The following is a 25278-nucleotide window of genomic DNA, read 5'->3' as shown; positions in this document are numbered from 1 at the left end:
ATGCTTTTTTCACGGTGCCCCCAATGTTGATGCATCCAGGAAAGAGAAAAAAAATTCTATAAGAAATCTCTCTGAAGTGGAATACTCTTATTAATGCCATCAGACAAGATCTTAACTACAGTGAAGGAGATATGTCCCATGCTACACCAATGCTTTCCATTTGGTTGAACTGATGCTGTACTACTTAGAAGTTACATGGTCGTAGTGCATCCTGGGAAGTGTAACCTGGCCATGAAATCCAAGAGAGAAAGGGTAATGAAGAAATAAGATACTTTAAAGATAGCTCCAAGGATGCATGCTGACATCTCAAAGGAACACAAATTACTGCTTAGCTATGCCAAAATTTAATGTTTGGTTCAATAAGCTAAGCAGAAGTGCTTTGATTTGGGAATGTCATAACATTTCATTTTGATCAGATATGTGAAAATTAAATTTATTGAAAAAAAAGTTCTTAACTATTTCCATAGTCAATATTTGTACTGCAATTACCATTGATAGATATGAGTTGAGAGAGAATTCAAACTACTGGAATTTTTCATGACATAAAATCAGCCTTTTTTACCAATTTACATATTCATAAAAAGATTTTTCATTTGTTCATTAAGTTTGTCTTCATTTCTTCAGATAAATTTTATCATCTCACTTTCATTATTTCTGCTGTTATTAACAAGCAAGAAAATGGAATCTAAAAATATCATTTTCTCAGGTATTTATACCCTTCAAGCCTCTCAACCTCTAAACTGTCAGCATGCTGCAATGATAATTTCTTCCAGTCATAATTTATAATTTATACATTGTAAATTTTCCTATGGAAGCGTGGGAAATTTATTTGAATAGATTGTTAGACTCTAACTGAGGCATTTTGTTTTTAAAAACTCTGTTAAATTTTAAAAAATGAACTGGAAGAATAACTTATCTTTGGTATATGATGTTCAGTCTTTTGCCTTCAGGGACTCCCAGCAACCAAAGCAGAGCACAGTCTGGAACACAGTGAGGATCTGGGACTCTCACCTTTGGACCTTTGGCAATTTGCTCTGAGCTTTCTAAACCGTTTGCCTCAGCTGCTTGCTATAGACTATATAAGTGGAGGTCCAAGTCAGAAGGTTCATTCTGCCTCTGAGGCATTAGCAAAGAGGTGAATAAGGGAGGGAAGGAAAAGCAGAGGAGAGGAGAGCAGCAAGAGGGTTCGGGGCTCACCATGGGCCCTGTGCAGCTCTTGCTGCTCTTGCTGCTGCTCAGCAGTGTTCTCACACGTAAGTACCAGCTTTTATGTCAGTGCTTGTTGATGCTTTGTTTACTGAACCCATTAAAACAATAAGAATGCAAAAATGAGCAGGACAATGGACTATACAATCAGAGAGGATAAATGTGAGAAAGATGTCATCTCTTCTCTTTATAGGACTGGGCAATCATAGGAGGATCCCAATGCAGGAAAAGTCGCAAGTGTTGTCTGGTGTCTTTGGGTTAGATTTAATGTATTTTGCAATTTATAAGGCATTCTCATGATTTATTTTTGCCTGATTGTTTTTCCATAATGTTATCCTTTTCACCTCCATGGAGATATTGTGGCTTACAAGTCAGACTTACCTCAGCTGTTGCCAATCTATTTTGTTGCAACTGTAAAAAAATGGAAGTGGTAAAATAAAAATTATTTGGCAGGTGGTACTGACATTTGAAATACAACCGTGTATTAAAGGGAGATAGTCATCAGTAGTAGTAGAAGTAGTAGGCCAGTAGAGATTTTTTTTTTAAGATCAGAAAAGATGTAGCCTGGATCAATATGATTTAGTGGATTGTGAGCTATCTTCTTGCTTTCCAGGAAGTGTCTTTTTAGAATACAACATTACAGTGTTATGTAAGGAACCTTAAGGGGGAAAGTTGTTCTAGGGCCAATTATGCAGGTTTGAATCAATGTCTGGTTTTATATGCAGATCAAATTCATCATAAATACACCTTTGTTGAACTAATGTACTTTTATTGAGTGAACTGACATTACACTATTTTATGGCATGCATTTATTTCTAACCTTTTTTATTAGTGTTGTTATATTGAGGGTCAGCCTTAAAATTCCTAGTATGGAAACTTAGAAAGTCTGCAGGGAACAGTTTGAAAAGTGCTGGCATTCATGTATGATGTTCCAAGGAATGACATACCATCAGATGAGTGCAACATATTGACTAGATTATTATTATATTTTATTTAAAATAGAAAATCACGTGGGACCTAAGACCTGTTGGAGCAAATGATTCCTCTTAACTGGAATGAGCTTCCAAACAGTGTTCTTTTCCTCAAGAGTATAACTTCTCAGTATTCAAACTGATTGCCAGAAATAGCATATTGATTATTTTAAACAAAAGATTCAACAAATAAATATTTGTCTTGATGAATGTTTTTTATCTGTCTCTTGCCAATTCCCATTTCTTCTATTTTGTCTACCTGAAAAAAGTCTCAGAGAAGATTTAATAGCAGAGAACTGTCTTATTACTCATCAAAGATGTCATTTTACCAATGCACAGAAAGCAAAATATAGCCATTCATCCATTATGCAGTATTTCTGTGTTTTCAAATAGATTAAAACTTTTAAAGTAAGCCAGCTGTGTTGTACAGTGTATTCCATCTGTCTACCCCTACATTTTGTGCCCATCATTTATAAACTTTCTATTTCACACATCACAGGGTTTTTAAAAATATTTGTTAACCCAGAAACTGATCCTTCTCAATTTGAATCAAAGTAGTTTAATTCCATGATCTCAAGATCCTATTCTGAGCTGTTAGTTCACAATATCAAGGCAATTACAGTAACTCCCTTTAGTCTTGACTCTGTACCATCAATGTTAATAGGAGCTTCATCATTTACGTCAGTGTGACAAACTGCATCGAAAGCTGGTACGAATTAGCAAGGGCTTACACTGAAAATGTAGTATTCACATTTGTATTTTCTTAGTCCTTGCTTTATAGCTATAAACTGCTTATCCAGTTTTTAATTCTTGTTTTTATTCTTTACAGAAGAAATACCTGAAAGTGGAAGCCTAGGCTGTTCAAGTAAGTGATTTGTTGCATATGCTTTTGCTATCTATGTTTATATATTAACTGAATACATGTTTCAAAGCTTGATTTTTCCTATTCCATAAACCTCTTCCTCTAAAATAGCCAAAACAAAAGTGATGACAGTATTCTGAAGTCTTTATTGCCATTTATTTCAGATATTTAATAATATATAAGGCATGGCATAGAATTTCAGGAACTTCTTCAGATTTGAAAAGTTGAGATTGTGTTGGAAACTTCTAAAAAGCTCCCTTTAAGAAACTTTGCATTTTATTGTTTTATTGATTTCTTTATGTGCTCTCTCAGGTGCAAATTCCTTACTGCAGAAATCCCTATTTATCAGATATGAAGCTTGAGCAATGAGGTTATGTACATTTCACTTTACCTTGGGCTGAGTCTCACTTTTGTTTTAGCCTTTACAGTGGCTGCTGAACCCACAGAATTGCACTTGGATATCTAAATATCTGTAGAATAAATGATCAACTCAACAGCAATTTATTAAAACAAGTCGAGACTCGGGAAATGCTGACATTATACCCTGCCTTTATAATAAACTGCCCCTGACTTGCTTGGTTAGACACATAATGTTCTACATAAGGGTCAAAGTATTGGATGAGTTGTTTTGTTCTTTGGCCCTTAAGATCTTCAGAGTTTTTTTCCTTGTTGGATACTTTAGCACCATCTCCAGGCAATCAAGTTTATTTCAACTGTCTGAACCAACTCAGAGGACTTTTCTGGGTTTCTCTGCCAATTTCTTGTGTATTTTTAATATAATAAATTCTTTGGTATTTGCATTTCTAATTTTACCATTTCCCTATTCCTTTTCCATTGATTTCTGCTAAAAAGCAAGAAATCAATCAATAATTAACCTTTTAGTTTTAGTATAGTAGATACTGGTGTTGCAAAAATTTCTGAGAATGTGCAGTTAAATAATGGTATAGTCCAGGATAGCAGAAAGTTAAGAGGACGAGTAAGCTGCATTCATGGCAGGTATAGGCAAACAAAACTTTACAGATTTGATGGTAGCCACGTTGGTTTACACCAAGATGATTTTACCTTTGTTTTCTGTAAAAGTGGATCAGGATTCAAATATGTTCAGACAGTCACAAATAACTGCACAGGAGCAACTTAAGAAAGTGATTGTTCACTCAGCATCACAGTAGCATCACAATCCCAGAGAGTTGCCCAGTCTGGACAGAGAGGGCAGTAACTTCCAGTTGCAAAACAGCTAAACTGCTCTAACACAATCACCTAAAATGCTGATCTTGTTTTTAGTTTAAAATGATGCCTGCAAATATAATGGGAGTGAATTGTACCTGAGAACATTGTTTGCTCTACATTATACGTTCCAGACACCAAAAGAAGATCTTACATTCCTGTATTTGGTATTGAGCCAAAATATTTTTCTTTGTGTCTCTGTTACCACATTCATTCATGCTTGTATGATTTACTATTATAGCTGAATTGCCTCTGAAGGCAACAGAAACAGATTAAGCATAGGTGAAATTCATTCCTTTGAGAACACCCATTTTGGGTTTTGAAGCTTCCTTTGATCTTAAGAGAGACACCTCCACAAATACCTCCTCCTGGCTCATTCTTACTCTAGAACTTAGTGATTTTACCTTGTTCTGGATGCTCTTTGTATATGTAAAATTTCTCTCCACTAAAAAGTCAGCTCTAGTGAAATTCACTGATGTAATGAGTGAATTAATTAGAGTAGATGATATTTCAGGAAAGTCAGGAGCAGGTTGATATTCTGTAGATTTGGGTGACATGGTAAAGAGGAATGCTAGTTTTGATGTTCTGTCCCTTTCTGTGCTTATTTGCTTTCAGTTTTAGCCATGTGACTTAGATAAATCATCTCCTTGCATTTTGTTTGAATTATGATGCAATAGTGTGAATGGAAGTGAATCATTTTATTTGCAATTTAAAAACTAACATTTGCTTGGCTTAATTGAGAAGCAATGTGGTCATTTTGAACACAGTTCTACTGATTATCTACATCTTATGTTTCCTCATTTATGTTTTTGTCACTGATTTTAATGAGGCATGATTTTAAGGCCAGATGGGGTCATATTGTCAGATCTTCTCCTAATACAGAGCACCGAACCCAAAATTTTCTGTTTCAGCCCACAAACTTCTGTCTGAGCTATAACTTACACTTCAGAAAGTATCCAGTGGACATGAAGACATTACTTCTTTGTCTGAAAATTCTTTTATAGCAAATATAAAAAGAAACAGTTGAATAGTCCTCACACTTCCTTTATATGTGGCATTCATTTTAATCTCACAACACTAGCTAAGTATGTATTGTGAGGATCTACACAGGCATATCCTACAGAAGTCATTAAAACACACTTGTTTTTCTAATCGCAGAAGATGCAACCAGGTTTAAACACCTCAAGAAATATATTTACTTATATGAAGCAGAAACATCAAATGGAATCACTGGAACAGCAGATTCTCGAAGTGGTTCAAAGATCACCTGCAAGGTAAGGAAAGAGGAGTAAATACAACCCATTGGGATTGTTTACCTAATAATGTTGGAGCTGGCAAGTGGGGAGCATTCTTCAGTTTTTTCCCCAACAGGGCCATTCTTTGGAATTTTGAGAAGCCTGAAGACTAAGTCCTTCCTTTTGTAAACAGGAGACGCTGAAGATGGCAGAAGTCCTTCATACCACTGCATGAATAAATGCATTTAATACTTATCTGGCTTTTAAGGGAGAGAGAGAGGGAAGACCTGGTGTTTCAGCTTCACTTGGCTCCCAGACTGAGTCTACCAAATAGCAATGTCCATCAAACAATTCTAGAGATTGAACTGAGACAGCTCATTGATTCCATGAAGACCTCTTGATAGGCTGTTGGTGATGACAGTCAAGCCAGGATCAGGGCTGTCTGTTGCATACCTATCACAATCTCCTTCCAACTTCCCCAAAACTTTCCTTTCACCATTTTTTTTCTGAAATGGAGTAACTAGGGAAATTATTTTTTTATTTAGCACACACTATTCTGACAGAGTCTAAACATCAATCAGCATAATAACTTAAGTTTTCATACAGGGTTTGTAGCACTATGAAGATCCAGAACCTAGGTTCCTTGTTTGCAGTGTATATAGTATACTCCATACCCTTAGCCAAGCAAATAACTGTTTTCCTGCTGTCTCCCTCAAGTTACCTTAAGCTGCTTAGAGAACTTTGGAATCTTTCCCAAGAGCTGGTGTCAGCATGGCTCTGACACTTAACAAACTCAGGGAAGACTGTTTTTAAGACAGGAACTGAATGATCCTGGAAACATGATAATGAGAAAAGAATAAACACATCATATTTCTGTTTTCAGGTTGAACTGGAGGTACCACAGCTATGCCACTTCATCCTGAGGACAATACATTGCTCCCTAAGGGAGACATTTGGTGTTGACACTGAGGGAAGGACCATGCTAAAAAAGTCAAAGAACTCTGAGGACTTTGCAAATGCCATGTCCAAGTAAGCAATGCAGCCTTCATCGATACCTGTAGCCTTAACTTTAAGCAGGTTGTAATGTTGCATTCTACCCTGCCTATGTTGTCCCAGACTTAGAACACATTTTGATGTTAACATGGCAGGTTTATAAGCCGGTTCCACAGCAGAGCTCTCCCTAATATATTTTAGGCCTGACATGGCACTGCTATCAATTACTACCAAGGAAATTTTTTTCCATCCAGACTTTTCACCTGTTAAATTTCTTTTTCATTTATATCATTTATATCAGGAGACTGTTGTATAGTCCCCTGAAAGACTATTGCATATAGAATGTTCCTTCATGTAAGCAAATTCTCAAATGACTATCTGTGGCCATTTTAAGATTATTTTCCATTGCTGACATGGTACAAAGACTGTGCAATAGAAAGGCATTTGAGACTGAAGTCCAGATTTCCTATCATGATCTTTAATGACCTATACAACTTATCTTTTCCTTACTTATCTGCTTTCGTAACTTACTGCCACTACTCCCTCCACCCAACTAGTCCCCCACCTTGTCTGTGCATGTTTTACTCATGCACCTTTATACTTGTTTCAGTGCCTCCCTATCCACTCCCTCTTGTGTTTCACAAGCCATAAAATCTCAAAATAATTTGAGACAGTATTAATATATGTTTTTCAGAAAACAATCAAGGTTTTATTTAATGATTTCCACCAGACAAGAATCTTCCCATCCTTTTGTAGTCTATTGCAGTAGTTAATAATTACCTCTTTCTAAAAATTTACTTATCTTCTCTCTGAATTTGTGCAACTCCAACTTCCAGCCATTGCTCTTGATATTTACTTGCCCTAGATGACATAGTCCGGTGGTATCAGAATGTCCTTGGCTAGGATTTTGCAGGACCTACTTTATAGAAGAACTACTCGATAGTAGTGATACTTAATAATAGTAATAACAATGAATAGTAAATAATGACAGACCAAGATAAACATGATGCTTTAGCTATAGCCCAGCAGTTTATTGATATCATGTTCTTCACTGGTGACTTTAACATGGTTTCATACTAATGCTGGGGCTTTTTTTGGACAGGCATGAGCTAAAATTTAGCATTCAGGATGGAACCAAAGTCAAGCTGTATCCTGAAAAGGATGAACCTCTGAATGTCCTGAATCTCAAGAGAGGGATCATTTCAGCTCTCCTTGTGCCAACAGAAACAGTAGAAAATGTAAAAACAATATCCATGGTAAGTGTTTTTAAAAGCATTCACCTTCTTTCATTAGCAAATGGAACAAACCTTACCTAGTAGACCTACTCCCAAACATCATATTCAAAAGACTTAGAAATTCAAATGAGAGAGGGTGCATTTCAACTAGATCAGAAAATGCTTGACAGCATGAACAAAGATACTAATTTCTTCCTCCTTTCCAGGACACTGTATATGGAAAGTGCGATAGTGAGGTTGAATTCAAATCTAGAAAAGGAAATGTTGCAGAAGATATTTCAATTAACAGGGACCTAAAAGCCTGTGACAACTTCAGTCCCATCAGAGACTATGTCAGTCCCATCGCCATTGTAAAGGGACTAGTAAGTATACCTGTAAAAATTCTATGATATAACATTCTTTACAGCATCCACTTAAAATGATAAACAATTACTAATTTTGTGTTTATCTTGTAAAAGCTTCAATAGGTTTTCTGCACCCTTATGTAAGAACGGAATGTAGTCTTGATGCCAGTCAATAGAGAAAAACAGATGCAGAGAAAAAGAGTATACCTTCTTTCATGTTCTTTTTATGGATTTCAATAAGTTATTTTTGGAGGAGAGCTTTTCATAGACAGTTTTCTATATCAGAGTTGGTACTATTGATTGTGCAATACTGTATTAGATTACATACAATTTTTTTGTTTTATGGGTCAAAATTTTCAACATTCCCATTTTATGTAAACCATTTAGTCCACCAGAACCCTGATATGTATGCAATGTACAGGAAGGGGCTCTAAATGCCCTGAAATAAATGGTTTGACAAGTCCCAGTTTCTGAGGCATGTTCAGGCTACCTGTGCATCTACACTGATCACATGCAGTTGCTTGCATGGATGTTTGTAGATTTGTTCCTGGTATCATGGCATCTGCGCTTTTGAGTGTTTTCCCTGGAAAAAAAAAAATCAAGATTTTGAATCATGCTGTAGTTATGTGCCCATGCCTGTAGGTGGACTGTTGTGAGTGACGTGTGAGATTCACCTCCACTCTGCAACTTTTGAGTGCACACATCTTTTTTGGCCACATTTCTAGAAGTCTAATAGAAGAATATTTATTTGATGCAAGTTTTATGAAAATAGGCAGATAAATGGAGGGCTGAGGCAATGTGCTTCACTTTTATTGGACACCAAAGAACTCACAGAGAAGAACCTTGATTCCATGGATCAATAGATCTCTGGCATCTAGTAAGGTGTAGATTTCAAATGATGCTTTTGCTACAGTTAAGGCATGTGCATCTTCCATGTGGATCTCTAATATCAAGTAAGAGCTAAGCACAAGCTGCAGCCTTAGTTTACCCCAGTTCAAAGTCAATGAATCACAAGACACAAATCCATTGGAAACCACACTTTGTAATTTCTTCTGCTTTTACAGCTTGTTGTAGAAATATTTAGAATGTCTGTAATCAGAGTGAAACTATAAAGAACATCAGCTATTATGAGGGGCCTGAACTACTAAAAATTACAGATTAATTTAAATGACTGAATCCTTTCCTGTAGACAGCAAGGGATCAATCATGAAGTAACTACTAAGGCAAACACCTCACTGAAGACAGGGAAAGTTTCAGCGGGATTTTTGCCTCTGAAGAGAGTTAAGAATAAAGATTGGCACAATTTTATTTGGATATGAGAATGATTCCAGTTGTGCACTATCATTTTCAACATGCTATAATTGTTAATATTAAAGTAAAACTATGACAGTCTTTAGAAATGTTTGTTTCGTGTACTCAGCAAAATGAATGCCAAACTATTTATTTCATAGAACATCCCACTATCTACCCTTCTGAGGAGCACTCAGTTCTGTCATTACAATATTGATGCAAAGAGGAGGCATATAAGAGATGCCGTCTGCAGTGAAAAACACCTGTTTTTGCCTTCCTCATACAAGTAGGTTGCATGCTACTTATCATTACCCTTTCTTTGTACATATTCATTTTGAATAGTGATATGTCAAATTCTGACTTAATTCCCAAATATTCCCTTTGTTCTTAAGGAGGCAACAGGCATGACGAGATCCCTCAAAACTATTTAGACTCAACTAAAGCATTGTATTTTTCTTTGTTTACTAGAAATCGCTATGGAGTGATGACAGAAGTCAACCAGACACTGAAGCTTGAAGATACCCCCAAGATCAATAACAGAAATTTTGATGGAGGTACATCTGCAGTTCTGAATAAATGTCAAATGAAAATACAGGGACAACATTTTTTTGAACAATTAATCCATTAAAAATGTATATGAGGGGAACAAAAAAATTCACATTTTTAAGGAAATTTGATAACTATAGTCAGAAGATATTGGGGGGAAATTGGGAAAAAAATAAAAAGTTTTGTAATACTTCATTTTTAATTAAATTAGTCTTTTCATGTTATTTTTTCATTTAATCTTTATAATTAAAATATTTTATATATCTTGAAAATTAACTTTAATCTGTTTGGAAGTGGGTTTGTTAAAACAAACAATGGGTTTATATTTATAGTAAGTGTATGTCAGAAAGTAAACATAAGCATACCTCCTTGATAAAGAGATATCAAATGTAATTTTTCTAATTGCTAGATGAACTGGAAGAGAAAGGACTTGCGCTGGAAAGTACAGATGCAAAATTTCCCAGGCAGGAGGATGCTGTTCTGAAAATTCTTCAGGAATTGCAAAAACTTTCAGCCTCCCAGCAGAACCAGCAGAGAGCAAGACTCTTTTACAGATTTGTTTCTGGACTTAGAAGTTTACACAATGCCACTCTTGGGTCTCTTGTACCAAAGATGATGGAAACTTCAAGGTATGCTACAACAGTGCATTGTGCAAATCCAGCATGTCCGTGTCATAGCAAATCAATTCTGAAGCTGATGATTTGCTGCAAATGGTTTTAAAATATAGGCTAATTAGGTGTAAACATTGGCTTTTCAGAAAGGTAAAAATCATACTAATTTTCTAAAGAGAAACAAGGAAAGGACAAGAAAAAAACCTTGAATTTAATATTTTTCTGTCAGAAATGCTCAGATGGTAATAACAACATGAACATTAAATATATGTAAATAATATAAGAATTTAAATAGGTCTGAAAGTTCTAGACTTCTATGAAGAGCTAGTCTTTTTTGATCATTAGTTGCTTAAATCTTTCTATTTAATTGGAGAAGCTGAACAACATAAGTAAATGTAGTTGAATATAGCACAGGCTTAAAACCCAAGACAGTAGTGGATTTTTCTTCCCCCACCCCAACTGAGGGTGTATGCCTGATACAATCCTGAAAAGATGTTAGTACAACCAAATGCCTGCAGAAAATTCATCGTTTTGTTGAAGGACAACGATGTTAATTCCAAACTCCAAGTCTGACTTATACTGAAGAATGCAGCTGTGAAAGTGAGATTTCTGGAGATACGGGAGGGCATATTTCTTTCATCTTCCCCCGTCCTCCACCTCCCAGTGCTTGCTGTTCCTGTCCTAGCTGGGCTTAATTCAGTTTACACATAATTTGTGTCTTCAGTCTGTAGAGACACTAAAGCCTCAGTCTGGTTCATTATGTTATAATAGTTAAGGGTGTGGGAAAGTGTGAGGTGGCTGGAGAAAAAAGATGTCTGTGTAGTGATAGTACTGTTAATACTTTCTTATTGTCCATAGCTAGTCACGTTATTAGCATAACTTGTAAAACTAAGAAGCTTCTTTTTGATAAACAGTTGTGTGATTTGCTTCCAAGCATACATAAACATACATCACTTACATTAACACACCTTAATAAATGCATTGAATACTTCTTTCAAACATTCAGCTTCTTTCAGATGTGCAGCACGTAGGGATAACTGCAAACAGGGAATTGATCTAAGCCATCTCTTTTCTTTTCAGTTCCCTCACAGTCCAGGCCCTGACTCAGTGCGGGACTCCAGAGTGCTATAGTGCAGTCCTTCAGATACTGAGAACTGGAGATGTGAATCCCCTTGTGGTAGACTTGGTCACATATACCCTTGGACTACTGCCTTCTCCAACTGCTGAAAGAATACGGGAAATTCTCAACATGGCCCAGTATCAGCCAAGCAGAGCTTCTTTTTATGGCTTGAGTCATTCTGTTACTAAGTGAGTAAAGAGAGCACCTAATTTTACAAAATAATCTCAACAAGGTACTAAAATCCCCAGAATAAGCACTAAGAGTAGTTGCTTTTGGAGATTTTTTGTCATTCTTATGAGTTTGCTCTTTTGGAATTAAAAAAAAAAAAAAATTGTTTCCAAAGCACTTTGTTTCCAAATTGTTTCTCTCTTTGCTTAGATTCTACAATGAGAAGATGACTGTGACAGAGGAAATAACAGATGTTGCAGACTTCATGGTATCACTGCTTGGCACTGATTGCTCTGGGGATGACGAGCTCACATACCTCACACTTAGGGTATTTTTATTTGTTTCTTTCCTTATGCATGCTATTATTATAGATTATTGCTCATATATTACTGTGTTCCTGTTGGTGGAGAAAAAATGTTTATCACCTTTTTGTGTTTTCCTCACTGACAGGCTATTGGAAACATGGGCACAGTAATGGAGAAAGCTAAACCCAACCTGAAATCTTTCCTTAAGACATGTATCAGAAATGAAGCTGCATCACCTTCAGTTCAGAAAGCAGCCATCCAGGCATTCAGGAAAATGACTATTACTGAAGAGGTAAATTAGATCACAAAAATTGGCAGAAACTGTTTACAATTCACTTTAACTTAACTGTTCACCTAAATAAGTGAATAAATATGAAATAAATATGAATAAATATGAAAATAATGTTCCCATTAATTCTTATTTTTGCTATCTCCTGTTTAGCTATCCCCAGCTTTTCTAGAATGCCTTTAATAAGTTTATTTAATTTCCATCCATACATCTGAGAAGTTCTACAGGCTTGTGACTTAGTGGATACTGCTCCTTTGAGATGTAGCTGCTTTACATAGCTTCAGTTTAAATGGGAAGTTTGGATCTGTTCTTGTCAAGGAGTGTCTTAAATGGAGTTCTGCCTGTTTAAAGGTGTTTTTAACTAAGGAATTACTCTAGATTTATATGGATTTAATTAAATAGAGAGAAAAAAAAATCAGTTCCCTATTTTAGATTGGCAGTTGATTGTTGTTATTGTACTACTTAGATTTAGGTTTACATTACAGTAACATAAAAATACTTTGTAGAGAATGAGTGTCATTACACAGAACACTTCAGCTTTAGTATAGTAAATGGCAGTTTCAACATCAACAAGTTCCTACTATAAAAGACAAGGGAGACTTGGGGAACCTGGGAGCCTTCAAACACTTGGAGTTCAGGTCATCAGATTCAGTTTCATTCAAAAGCCTTTTAAAATTAAATATTTTTATCATTTCACACTGTGTTTTTCATTTTTCTTCAGCAGAAAATTTTGATCTATTTATTTCCATAAATTGAATGATATTTTTTCCAAAATTTGAGAATTTTTCTGCAGACCAGAACACTTCTTATTCCCAACAATCAAAATTCAGCTTTTTTAAAAAAAAATTAACCTGCAGATACAGGACGTAGATACAGGATGAAAAAATCAGTTTCAATAAAACCATAATTTCTATGAAAATTCGTCTCAAAAAAAGCTTTATCAAAATAGAATCAACAAAACACTTTTAGTCAGTTACAGAAATAAAGGCCTGTGGTTATGCAATCCTGAAAATTTTGCATGAATATCATTCTGGAAATTATTCCAATATAATCCAAAAAGATTTTGGCAATATCATCTACTAGCCAGCTCATCAGTGCAAAATGTACCTTCCTCTGTTTAATATAGGACCGTTCAGCACTTCTGAAAGCATTCAATGAAGGGGATGCACCTGCTGACAAACGTCTGGCAGCTTATCTCATACTGATGAAAAATCCTTCTCAAAGTGATCTCACCAAGATTGTAAGAGTCCTCACGAAGGAGAAGAATGAACAAGTGAAAAGCTTTGTCGCCTCACACATTGCCAACATCCTAGACTCTGAAGAAGTAGGCATTGAAGAGTAAGTAAAATTAAATGATATACTGGTCACATAGGAAGAACAAAATTCTGATCCTAATTGCAGTGGTAGTGCATTTTTTTGTCTAGCAGTGCATTTTTTTTCTTTTTTATGTTTGTTTCCATGCTTATTTTCATTGTTTGAACAAAGATTAACAGAAGTAACCTGACTAAAAAAAAAACCATCAGTTGGGTAAATCTGTGACTTTGTCAGAGCAGTGAACACTTACAGTCTTGCCTTTACTCTTATTTTTACTGTCAGGATGTGTAGAGAGCTAGCCATTTATGATCATCTCAGTTGTATGAATATCTACAAGTGACACAAGATATCTCAGAACTAGGGCTAAATGTTTTTTGGCATGTATACTAATCCTATTTGCTTTACCGCCTTCTTTCATAGTCTGAAAAGCAGAGTAGAAGAAGCCCTGAAAGGAAACCAGGTTCCAACAGCCAAAGATTTCAGAAAATTCTCACAAAATTATCAGATTTCCAAAAAAGTTTCTGTACCTGGACTTGATCCCATCTCTGCCAAAGTAGAAGGAAATGTGATATTTGATCCAAACACTTATGTTCCTAAGGAGACCATGCTAAAAACCACCCTGAATGTGTATGGATTTCACCCAAGTGATATCTTTGAGGTATAACAAAAACTTTTGCTATTATTCATCTGTTGCCTTTCTCATTTCTGTTCACTTATAACAACTTTTTCTAAATAACATATTATTTTTGCAAGATTTGGAGAAAAATCTAATGATCACTATGCTTACAAGGATACTTTCATTTGATCTTCAATGGGATTTAGAGCAAGCCATCCATTATGTGATGTCGGTTGCTGCTGGATGGATGGACCACCTTGTTGGAGTCACTAAAGACCTCAGCTAGGGTAGGGCTGAACCCACCTGTAACAAATCGACTTCATGCTAATGAATCATTACTGGCCCACTGAAGTACTCATAGTAGATTCTAAGTGAGATCCAGCTTATATTTAGGTTTTATGTTGGACATCTCCAGAGAGATAAAATTAATCATAAAACCTAGCATTCTGTTCTGTTGCATATCTTCCATCAAGAATCATAGAACCGTAGTATATGCTTTAAATGCATTGTTTGTTCCCAGCAAGTCTTTTTGTTGTAAAGTCCTAAAGAAGTGGAGAAGCTGTCTGAGTTACGACATTGCTTTATACATTTCAGCTTGGCTTGGATGGAAAGGGTTTTGAACCAACACTGGAAGCTTTATTCGGAGAGAAGGGATTTTTCCCAGACACCGCAAGCAAGGCTTTGTACTGGGTTGACGGCAGAGTTCCAGAACAGGTTTCCAAGGCACTCTTTGACTATTTTGGTTATTCTCAGGATGGCAAACAGGATCAGGTACAGCTTGAAAATATTCTCTGCACAGCACTGCATTATTGTCTGTACACACTAATTACAGCACTTGCAATGTTTATTGTATCTGAACCTTCTCCTCTTCTAGTAAGTTAAAACAGAAGTTCTTAATGATTTTTAACCATACAATGATTTGTAACCATATTTGGGAAGGGCCTTTGTCTGAGGGCATCAAGTCTGCAAGAAGTGCATGTGTGGATTAGCTTACATTCTCTAAGTAACAGTTCTTGATGTATGATCACACAAATTTCTCATAAATCTGTTTCATTTTATGCTACTTTTTGACTGAATTTTCAGGATATCATGAAAGGAATAATGCTTAACCTTGAAAAACTGATAAAAGAATTGAGCAACAAGGAAGTTCCTGAAGGAAGAGCATATCTGAGAATCCTGGGAGAAGAACTTGGATACATGAAACTCAATGATTTCAAATTGCTGGGAAGCATGATTTTGAAGAGCATTAAAACTGTTCAGGGTATTCCAGAAATGGTATGTTTCTGATGTACCAATGAATATTTTGTTTTGTTTTGTTTTCTATCAGACTTTTTTAAAGTTTAGGTTGCATTTATCTACTATTTAAAGAGCAGATATTTGATGGTGGTGCTGGTCACATGAAAATAAAATTATTTAAAATGAAAAATCAAAATTTAGTCTGAGGGACTCTAAGAAACCCATTGAGACCCCTGCATAATCAAAATGGAATTCTTCCAGAACATGGGTGAGGGGAAGGGAAAAGGAAAGGTTTGGATCCTCTTGCATGATTGAGATATCTACTATAACAATGCCCAAAATCTCAGTTTTTGTTAGTGTGCTATATTACTATAATTTTAAATATGAAAATATCATATATTAATGTTAAGCAATAACTTATCATGTTAAAAAGAAAAGGAGATGTAGTACATTTTAGGAGCGTTTAGAAAAACTCTGCTTCCACTGAAGTCAAAAAGTGTTTTGCCATTGACTTTGGGAAAGCCAGAAGGTCACATGTCATCTAATCCAATTCACTTTGGTATGTTATTATATGTGTGTATCAAGGTAGATGATAAAGTGTAGTATTCATTTAATGCTGAGATTTTGATAGTCTTTAATAACTTGCTTTTTCTGTATTTTTGAAGTAAAAAATCTGTAGAAATTAACTTCTGTACTCTGTATAAAATTAATTATTGGATTATACAGTTACAACTGAAAGAAAATTTCCAAAAAAAGATTCTTCATATCAAGATCAATTTTTAAAGTACAAAATGTACATATTTCAATGTGTAGATTTGTTAATGTCCATTTCCTTTTTTGATTCACAGATTGCACAAGCCATCTCAAAAGGTGCTGACAGGGACTTATTTGTCCACTACATGTTTATGGACAATGAGTTTGAGCTCCCAACTGGAGCAGGTTTGCAACTGAAGTTTGCTTTGTCTGGAATAGTGACACCTGGGGCCAAATTAGCTGTGAAGCTTCATCAAAAAAGCGTAAGTCTCAATAGTGCTCCTGCTAATAATCTACAAACTTATTTAGGAATAAAACTGTAACACCAGCAGAATTTTAAAGACTGTGAAATACTCCTGAAATGAAAAAAAAAACACTTATTAAACATCACCAGATAATTTGTGGATGACATTCACATTAAAGTAAGAAGTAATGCATGTATTAAGTATGAGATTATTAAATTTATGAAATAAATGTAACAATGATTTTTTAAAAATAATCTTTGTGTATTTCTCACTCTCACTATTCTCAAATGAGAATAGTGCAAGAGCTACAGCATGTGAATTTGCCATTCAAACCAGTTAATAAAAAATATTGATGTGGTCAACTCAAAATGAAAATACTAATTTTCAGTTAAAAGAAACATTGAAAATTAAATTAAATGAAAATATTTTGCATCTGAAATGAAACATCTTTATTTTAAAACTCAAAAAATTAAAGAGTATGTGAAATTAAATGAATTCTCAGGTTAAAATGAACATTTATAAATAAAATATTTTCATTTGTTTTTAAATTATTAATGACTATTTTAAGCTAATTTATTCAATATTTAACATAAATTTCTCAATAGTTTCAGCTGACCTAACCTTTTCTTTTCCAGTAAAAATTAAAAAAAAAATGTGCACAGATTTAGTTTTGGCTGCCTTTTAATTATTTTGGATTCTTTTCCAGAATTTAGCATTCTGTCCCCTCTTTCTATAATGTCCAAACCAAAAGCTTGAAAATAAGCTGTTTTCTGTTTAGGGAAATTCAAATCTTGGATCTGTTTCTATTTTGTCAAATAGTTTAGTCATTGTTTTTGAATATTACTATCATTTTTCTACAATGGAAAACTGGCTCTTGTCTTCAGCTTTAAAAATAGATGCAAATAGTTCCATGTACAAAATCTTTCTGCAGTAGAAGTACTTCTACAATAAAGTAGGTAAGATTTCTCAGGGTTATCAGCTTGCTGTATTTGCTACATTACAGTTATCGCTTTTGTGTCCCCTCAATTTATATAGTGTGACTTAGGAATCAAATATATTGAATAGCAATATCAATTACACAAAACCCAGCTCTAGGTGAAGAAGAATGAAAACATTGCTTTTATATTTGTTATAAAATTAATAGAAAAGTACAGGGCAAATAAATTTATCATTTTGTTTTTACCAAACAGATGCAAGCAGAACTCATTGCTAAACCTTCAGTAGCAATAGAGTTTGTAACGCACCTGGGAATAAACATGCCTGAATTTGCTAAAAGTGGCGTGGAGATGAATTCCAATATATTCCATGAGTCTGGAATTGAAGCACATGTTAGTATGAAAGCTGGACAGCTGAAGTTCAGCATTCCTGCTCCAAAGACTCCAACAAAGCTCCTCAGTATCAGGTAATGCATCTGAAAGAGAACTTCCAAGCCTCTGTCCTCCCCTTCTCCTCTTGATTCTTATTGTGATGGAATTGAGGGATGGGGGCAGGCATAGAGAGATTTTCAGTTCAGAAAAATCCCAGACATTGTAAAACAGAGATAGCTTCTTTTGTAGGATAAGTGAATGGCCCAATAGGGGTGACTGAGAGTCAGGGTTTACAGATTATTTAATTTATCATTCATTCCTGTAAATTTCATCAAGACATTTACCATTTCTGCATCTTTATTTTCTCTCGCATAAAACGATTGTCATAGCAATAGATGTTTTAGATTGAATTTAAATGAACTGCTTACATTAATTTCAGAGAGGATGAATGTCTCAATACACAGAATTATAATTTTCTATCTATAATAGTACTTATAATAATAATACACAATTTGATCATTTAAGCCCTAAAGGTTATTTTATTAAGCCCCTACCAGAGTAAATTTTTTTTTTTTCAGAAAGTAACCTCATTAATAGGACTTACCAAGTTATGTGTAGTATCTAAATACCTGTCCTGGGAATAATAGGTTCACTTTCCTATTCCAGCAACACACTACATTTGGTGTCTCCAACAAAAACTGAAGAGATTCCACCTCTGATTGAGAACAGAGAGTCATGGACTTCTTGCAAGCCTTTCATTACTGGTCTAAGTTTCTGCACCAGCTTATTGTACTCTAATGCCAGTGCCACAGAGTCAGCTCCATATTATCCCCTGACCGGAGAAACCAGGTAAGTCATACCAGCTTCGACCATGTCTATTTTGTGTTAAGAAACCTACTATGCCCTTTAAGGCTTAGTATCTACAGTACCCTCTCACATACTCTAGTAATAGATTAGCAGGAGCAGCTCAGAAAGAGAACTAGTGAGAACTGTATGATTTCTCCTGTTTGTAGTCATAACCAAATTAATTATTTACATGAGATCTCTTTATTCCTTCTCTAGATTTGAAGTTGAAATAGTTTCCACAGGGGAAGTGAAGGAATACTCTGCAAGTGCTAACTATGACCTGCAGAGAGAGGGAAATGACCTGATAGACACCTTAAAGCTTGCTCTCCAGGCAGAAGGTAAGAATCTGAAAAAGCAATATGGTTTAGCTCAGTTTTGAATTATGACATTGAAGTGGAAAAAGTTTTTTTTAATGAATAAATCATAATAGAATTATTTATAATATAAAATAGAATACCATTTCACCCAAATCTGCCAACACTTTCACTCATTTCATATATGCAATTCCAGTGCAAGGTCTTCATGACCAGATGCAGATTTTATATCCCAAAAATGCTTTCCCATGTTTTAAACAAAACAGTGATATCAGTGAATGAAATCAATAAAGAGGAGAAATTAATGGGTTCTGTATAAGCAAGAGAAAAATGGTGTTTCTGATGAAATATGGTAATACTGTATACCAACAGAGAAGAATGACATCAACAGCAAGGTTTTCAAAGGGAGAATCTGTGGGAGAGCAAGTTTATATAACAAAAGTAGTGAGGGAATTGGTGGATCAGTCCATGATGATTTAGAAAATGAAGAGAAAAAAGATAAGCCAGCTTGTGATTCAGACTCATCACAGGCTGCTTGATATCTTCAGGATGATATTGATTTGGTTTTTTTAGTTTCTTTTTTAGAAAAGTCCAAAAAGACACCATAGTTGTGAATAAAAATTTTTTTTTTTTCCAGGTGTGAAGCAGCATGAGGCCACATTGACCTTCAGGTACAACAGAGTCAGGAAAATTTTGACCAGTGATGTCCGTATTCCAGATATTGATGTTGACTTTGGTGCAAACTTCAGAATTACTGATGAATCTGTTTCTGGGAAGAAAGCATATACCTTAATCTTAGACTTTAACAACAAGAAGATTTCTGAAGTTACTCTTACTGGCCAAATAAGGTAACCCAGAAAACCACTTAATATACATACACATATAAACTTGTCATTCAAATCCTCTTTCAAAAACACTTGAAGCATTCTATTTGTAATCTGCCAAGGATACATATAATGATTAATTCTAAAGTAAATATATGTAATATATAACAATTGAGCCTCCCTACTATATGTGTATGTATAATTTGTATTACAAGTTCCTTTAGGTAGCTCTTCCATGTTTGTACATAGATAACTGCAAGAATTACATTGTAGTAGTGTTATTGCAGGTGTGATATTCCAAGGATATAAACAAAGCATGGTTTATTCAGAGAGGCATTATCTTTTATTGGATATATTCAGCTCTAAAAAAGTTATTACATCTCCCCATGAAGAAATCTAGTGACACTCAGTAAACAACAAAACAAAAAAAATAACTGAGAGCTTCCTGTAAAAGTTCCCACGCTTCATGATGAGAATATTTCCGGGAACATCTACAGGGGAGCTAACAAAAATGTTCAGCCTGCCAGGGTTTCTAAAACTGTCTGCCTCACAAGCCCATGGTGAAATGAGCTGATCACATTCTTTAATAAACCTCAATCTTCCATGGAATTCTGTGATCCTGATGGTGCCCCAGGGAGTCTTTGTCTTTGCTGTTCATGCAGAATTGCCTCTGATATCAGTGGGAGCTTTTGGACAGATGTCAGGGACCTCGATTCCCTTTCATTTACACTAACATAATATTAGAATTTTGCTCAAGTCAACAAAGTTAGAGATATAAAATAAATGTGAATAAAGGAAAATGAGGCCCAATGGCATAGTATGTTTTGTCAAGTGTTTTGTTTCTATTTGATTCGTGGTCGTGCTTTGTATTCTTAGTAGAGAATGCGGTTCGAGTAAGGAGATCAGGATTTGATTCAGGTACAACTGTACTAAGACAGGTAGATATTTCCATCTGTTTAAGTGTTATAGAATTAATACTGGATTATTCCTGTATTATTCTGCACAGCAGCATTATAATAATAATTTACCTTAGATTTCCCAAAGTAACCAGCAGGATCTGAAAGCATTCACTGAATCAGAAGGAATCCTATAAGTTTGATTAATTCCATTTTTTTATACCGCCTATTATGCCCTTACTTTGGATTTAAATGTTGAAATTACTCCTGAAACATAAATAAAAGGGTAAAATGAAATGCTTTATATGCACATTGACTTTTCACATTCACAGATATGCTGGAATGGAAGAGGCAATGCTAAGAGGCACCATTTCTATTCCTCGCCTGCAAACTGAACTTAGAACTGAAGCACTGGTTGATTATTCACCGACCAAAGGATATCTTCAGATGAGCTCAGCTGCCACGTCTCATGGGAACTCAGTTTCAGGAAGGGTTATTTTCAGATACGGTAGGGGCAAAAACATGATCCATGTGTAAAACCTATAAATTTAAACAGCTTGTTACATTAGTTTATGTTATATCTCTAAGTAGAACAAGAATATTTCTAATTTTTACCATTTTCTTCTTTTAAATTCATGATTTTCAGATTCTGAGAAAGTTGAGCTAGAGTGGAATTCAGGAACAAGTGCTGCCGTGAAAAAAATGTCTTCTGGCTTCACAGTTGATTTTTCAGACTACCCCAAAACTTTAGAGAAGCATGCCAATGAACTGCTGGATCGGAAAGTAGCTCATACAGATATGACACTGCGACATATTGTATCACAATTTATCGTGGTATGTTTCAACTTACAGTAGATATTACAGCTTGACCACATAGCCCTGATGAATTCTTTTCTCCCCCAAAGGATGCCAAAATGAACTTTATGGGGTTGATGTGTGAAAGCAGTGAGATTTAATATGGTTTATATTTTCAACTTTGATGCAGCCAGCCACTTTACCAGATGCCTAGTGTTCTGTATATGGATAGTTGAACTAGCTTTCAGATAACTGCTACATAACTGAAAAACTGTTGGAAAGTCCTAAAACTTGTCATTTAACTTTTGCTTGTTATTTGTCCTTTCGCTTTGAAAAACTTACCTCTTCATTGCAGGCAACCAACACCTGGCTGCAAAAGGCATCAAAAGATGTCCCCTATGCTCAGACTCTACAAGACAAACTAAGTGGACTACAGGAACTGAACATTCAGAAAATGAACCTGCCTGTTATCACCATTCCCGAAGAACTTTTCCTGAAAAGGTAGGGAGAGAAATGAGCATAGCCACACAGGGAACTGAAAATAGATATACATTCATGTGCTTGTATTATTTTATTTGACTTTGGTTTATAAAATAGCCTAAAATTGTTGTAAACAGTTCCATAAAATTAGAATCATAGCAAAGAATTTTAAGAGCAGAGAGAGGAATTATGTAGTGGAAATTACGTATGATACTAGATAAGAACTGATTCTACAGAAATCACTCCTGAAGCATATGAATGTATCTTGAAGTACTGCATTATACAATGAGAAGTGAAGAAAAATACAGCATTCAACAATCTTTCCATGAGCTACAGAACTAATGAAGCTTAATTTCCTGTAGATTTGAGTCCTGCATCCATACAGACACCTTTTTATTTGGCCATAACCCTAACCGCTTTTCCACTTTTTCTTGTACCATGCTACTGGACAGTTCTTCCCGTTCCTCTCCACACACTGGTTAACCTCCATCAATACAGCAGACTTTCAGTACTCCATTCTCTTCCTTCTCCAGCTGTCATTTGGTCAGAGGCATCACATGTCATGCTTGGCTCACAAGTTGTATGCATATGGACCAGACACTTGCATTAGTTTGAGTCAATCTCCTCTAACCTCTACAAAGTTTCACAGAACTTGTATGAATGTAATTACCTTTGAGACTCTTACCCTTCTGTCAAATTTGGTAGAAATCATCCAATATGTTAAAAATATATAAGGAATAAGGTTTGACCAAGAAAAAGAGAAACAGAGGCAGATAAATAGTATATTCCTTCTGTCTCCAGGAAATTAAACTATAAATGAGCCAGAGTGGATCTATACTTTAAAATGCTCTAGCACCTGCCTAGAAGTTGCTCTTGTTACAGGTCCTAGCTTAGTGCTCTTGCTAACTAGTGTTCTTATCACATTGCTGCTCTGCCTAAGCATACGGATTCAAGAAAAGCTATTGCTCAGTAATATCTTTAGAGTACACCCCCAGCTACCATGGTAGTATACAGAAACATGTTTGTATAGTTTTCCCATGAACTAGGGGAATATTGATGACTGAAATAAATGTAAATGAAAGGAGTAAAGAAGCTTGTAAAGATTGGATTATAAAAACAGATGGAAAAGAGTCTGGTATTTTTTCTCTCCTAGCACTGTTTTTCCATGTACTGCCTTTCACTGTGGTAATATGAAACAGTATGTTAATGACACACATCTCCTTTACTTTTGTCATGTTCTTGAGCTAAGTATAAGCAGGGAAACAACTGTTTCTTTCTCCTGTGTTCTTATCAACAGTGCACATTAGAATAATAATAATAACTTCTACTATTCTGGGTTTTTTTAAACCATTTGATGGAATGGAACAGATTTTTTAAATCTATTTACTTAATTTTCATCTTAAAATGTAACTCTAAGTGTAAAAAAGATTTTGTATTATACAGACCAGTTAGGCAAACAACAAAAGCATCTTGCCAGCGTATTGTTCTTGCACAAATTAAGACAGAGTTTCCTCCTGTTTTGTCTTTTCATAATTACACTTTTTCCAAGCAAACTTTTCAGTTGGCAATCCATTTTTTCCAGTCCTAGCTTCTGGTTGAATGGTTAGATTTTTTTTTTTTTTTACTGAGAATAAATTAAGTGCTGAATATTTGCATGAAACTTTTGAAATGCTTATACCTCATCAGAAATTCTTGATAATTTAGGTTCTTACAGCATCTAATATTAATGAGACTTTTCATGCATTTCTGTAAAAATACATCACTTTTTAAGAAGAACATTAAGATATTAATATTTAAAATAATTATATTGTATTTTATACATATTATTTATTATAGGTCACACATATATTATATTGTATAATAATATTAATATTTTATCTTAATACTAATATTAAGAAGAATTGCCTTTCTCTGGTATTCAGTATAACACATTGCAGAATTGTGGCAGTGCTTTCAGAGGAATTATTCTTTCCTATATGTCAGCTATTTTCATTTAATTTCCTTAATTTAGAGGACTACTTTCATGCCAGTACATCTCTTCATGAGTGTTCATAAAGCAGATTTGTATTCTCAGGGTAGAAAAAACAAGTGCAAGATTCATGAGAGTCCTGTGTTTAGCCCCTTGCAGAAAAATGATGACGGCTCTCTCTCCACTAGTTATGGTTAGTAACTCTAGGCAAAGAATTGAGAAGCTTTGAATTCTAATACAAGGTCTAACTGTAATAGTCCATTTTTGGATTATTTGCTCTCTCAGTCTTCCTGACTATGAAATAAGGGGAAAAACCATTGACAGTATTCACCAGTATTCGCTTTCAGTAAATTCTGATAGATGAATGCTTCAAAAATGCTGGGATAAAAATAAATCATCTTTACATTTCTCTCTATACCTAAAGTCAGGACATTGGTATAAGTCTGTAAATAAATCAGCTTAGTATCTTGGGAATAGTAGGAATTTCTTTGTATGCATTATAGACTTCTATAGGCTGTTTAATGGAGTCACTTTTGTTTTCTAGTGATGGCCGGATCAGATACACTTGGAATAAAAGCAGTTTTCTAATAAATGTCCCATTACCATTTGGTGGAAGATCATCCCATGACATAAAGGTGCCACAAAGTGTTAAAACACCTCCTCTGGTAATGGAGTCAATGGGAATAAATATACCATCACAGGAATACAGAATCCCTCCATTTACTGTTCCAGAATCCTATCCACTTCATGTGCCTTTACTTGGCACTTTAGAGGTCTCTACTAATATGTACAGCAACTATTACAACTGGACAGCAGCATACACTTTGGCTAACAGCAACACAGAGAAAGCATCCGGCATAAGAACTACTTATACCATGAATGCTGATTCAGTTTTCGAGCTGCTTTCTTACAATGTAAAAGGTAAAAATGTGTGTTGTTATTGTAATGCTGGCAAAACTATTTTAATGATTTTATTTTACATGCATCAGATACAGCACATCTATTTTCATATTGCTTATTTAAAGAACAAGTTTTATAATCTGAAGTCGCTCTCTCTTTTTAAAGATAGTTTGTGAATCTGTTTATTTAGGCACTAAAGATGAAATCAGATAATTCAGTAAAAACTTTTAAGGTCCATATTCCAAAATACTCCCTACTGGGGACAAGGTCCTTCAGGACTGAAGGCCCAATCCTATAAACAGTTGTGTACCTGACAAGTCAAGTGTTTTCAAAATCAGGTGTGGGTGGGTGTGTGCGCCTGCAATTTATTTCTCTCTCTCTCTC

At 35.1% G+C, this 25278-nt stretch overlaps 1 protein-coding gene across 1 annotated transcript in view; it reads left to right on the top strand.

Moving 5' to 3' along the window:
• The first annotated feature begins 1198 nt into the window (after positions 1 to 1198).
• APOB (apolipoprotein B) overlaps positions 1199 to 25278 on the top strand; it is a 38188-nt gene continuing 14108 nt past the window's right edge. The window contains exons 1-25 of the mRNA XM_013952055.2: positions 1199 to 1253; positions 3007 to 3042; positions 5422 to 5537; positions 6382 to 6527; positions 7594 to 7747; positions 7933 to 8088; positions 9522 to 9646; positions 9829 to 9914; positions 10316 to 10535; positions 11598 to 11825; positions 12016 to 12133; positions 12256 to 12402; positions 13526 to 13737; positions 14134 to 14371; positions 14924 to 15100; positions 15413 to 15604; positions 16414 to 16581; positions 17754 to 17965; positions 18537 to 18719; positions 18933 to 19054; positions 19668 to 19878; positions 21083 to 21258; positions 21397 to 21584; positions 21901 to 22046; positions 24539 to 24915. Of these exons, the coding sequence (XP_013807509.2) occupies positions 1199 to 1253; positions 3007 to 3042; positions 5422 to 5537; positions 6382 to 6527; positions 7594 to 7747; positions 7933 to 8088; positions 9522 to 9646; positions 9829 to 9914; positions 10316 to 10535; positions 11598 to 11825; positions 12016 to 12133; positions 12256 to 12402; positions 13526 to 13737; positions 14134 to 14371; positions 14924 to 15100; positions 15413 to 15604; positions 16414 to 16581; positions 17754 to 17965; positions 18537 to 18719; positions 18933 to 19054; positions 19668 to 19878; positions 21083 to 21258; positions 21397 to 21584; positions 21901 to 22046; positions 24539 to 24915 (4189 nt within the window). The remainder of the gene's footprint in view (positions 1254 to 3006; positions 3043 to 5421; positions 5538 to 6381; positions 6528 to 7593; positions 7748 to 7932; positions 8089 to 9521; positions 9647 to 9828; positions 9915 to 10315; positions 10536 to 11597; positions 11826 to 12015; positions 12134 to 12255; positions 12403 to 13525; positions 13738 to 14133; positions 14372 to 14923; positions 15101 to 15412; positions 15605 to 16413; positions 16582 to 17753; positions 17966 to 18536; positions 18720 to 18932; positions 19055 to 19667; positions 19879 to 21082; positions 21259 to 21396; positions 21585 to 21900; positions 22047 to 24538; positions 24916 to 25278) is intronic.

Source organism: Apteryx mantelli, chromosome 3 (assembly GCF_036417845.1).
Source record: "Apteryx mantelli isolate bAptMan1 chromosome 3, bAptMan1.hap1, whole genome shotgun sequence".
NCBI classification, from domain to species: domain Eukaryota; kingdom Metazoa; phylum Chordata; class Aves; order Apterygiformes; family Apterygidae; genus Apteryx; species Apteryx mantelli.
The sequence above is the reverse complement of the archived record's forward strand: the minus strand, read 5'-3'. Positions and strand labels throughout refer to the sequence as shown.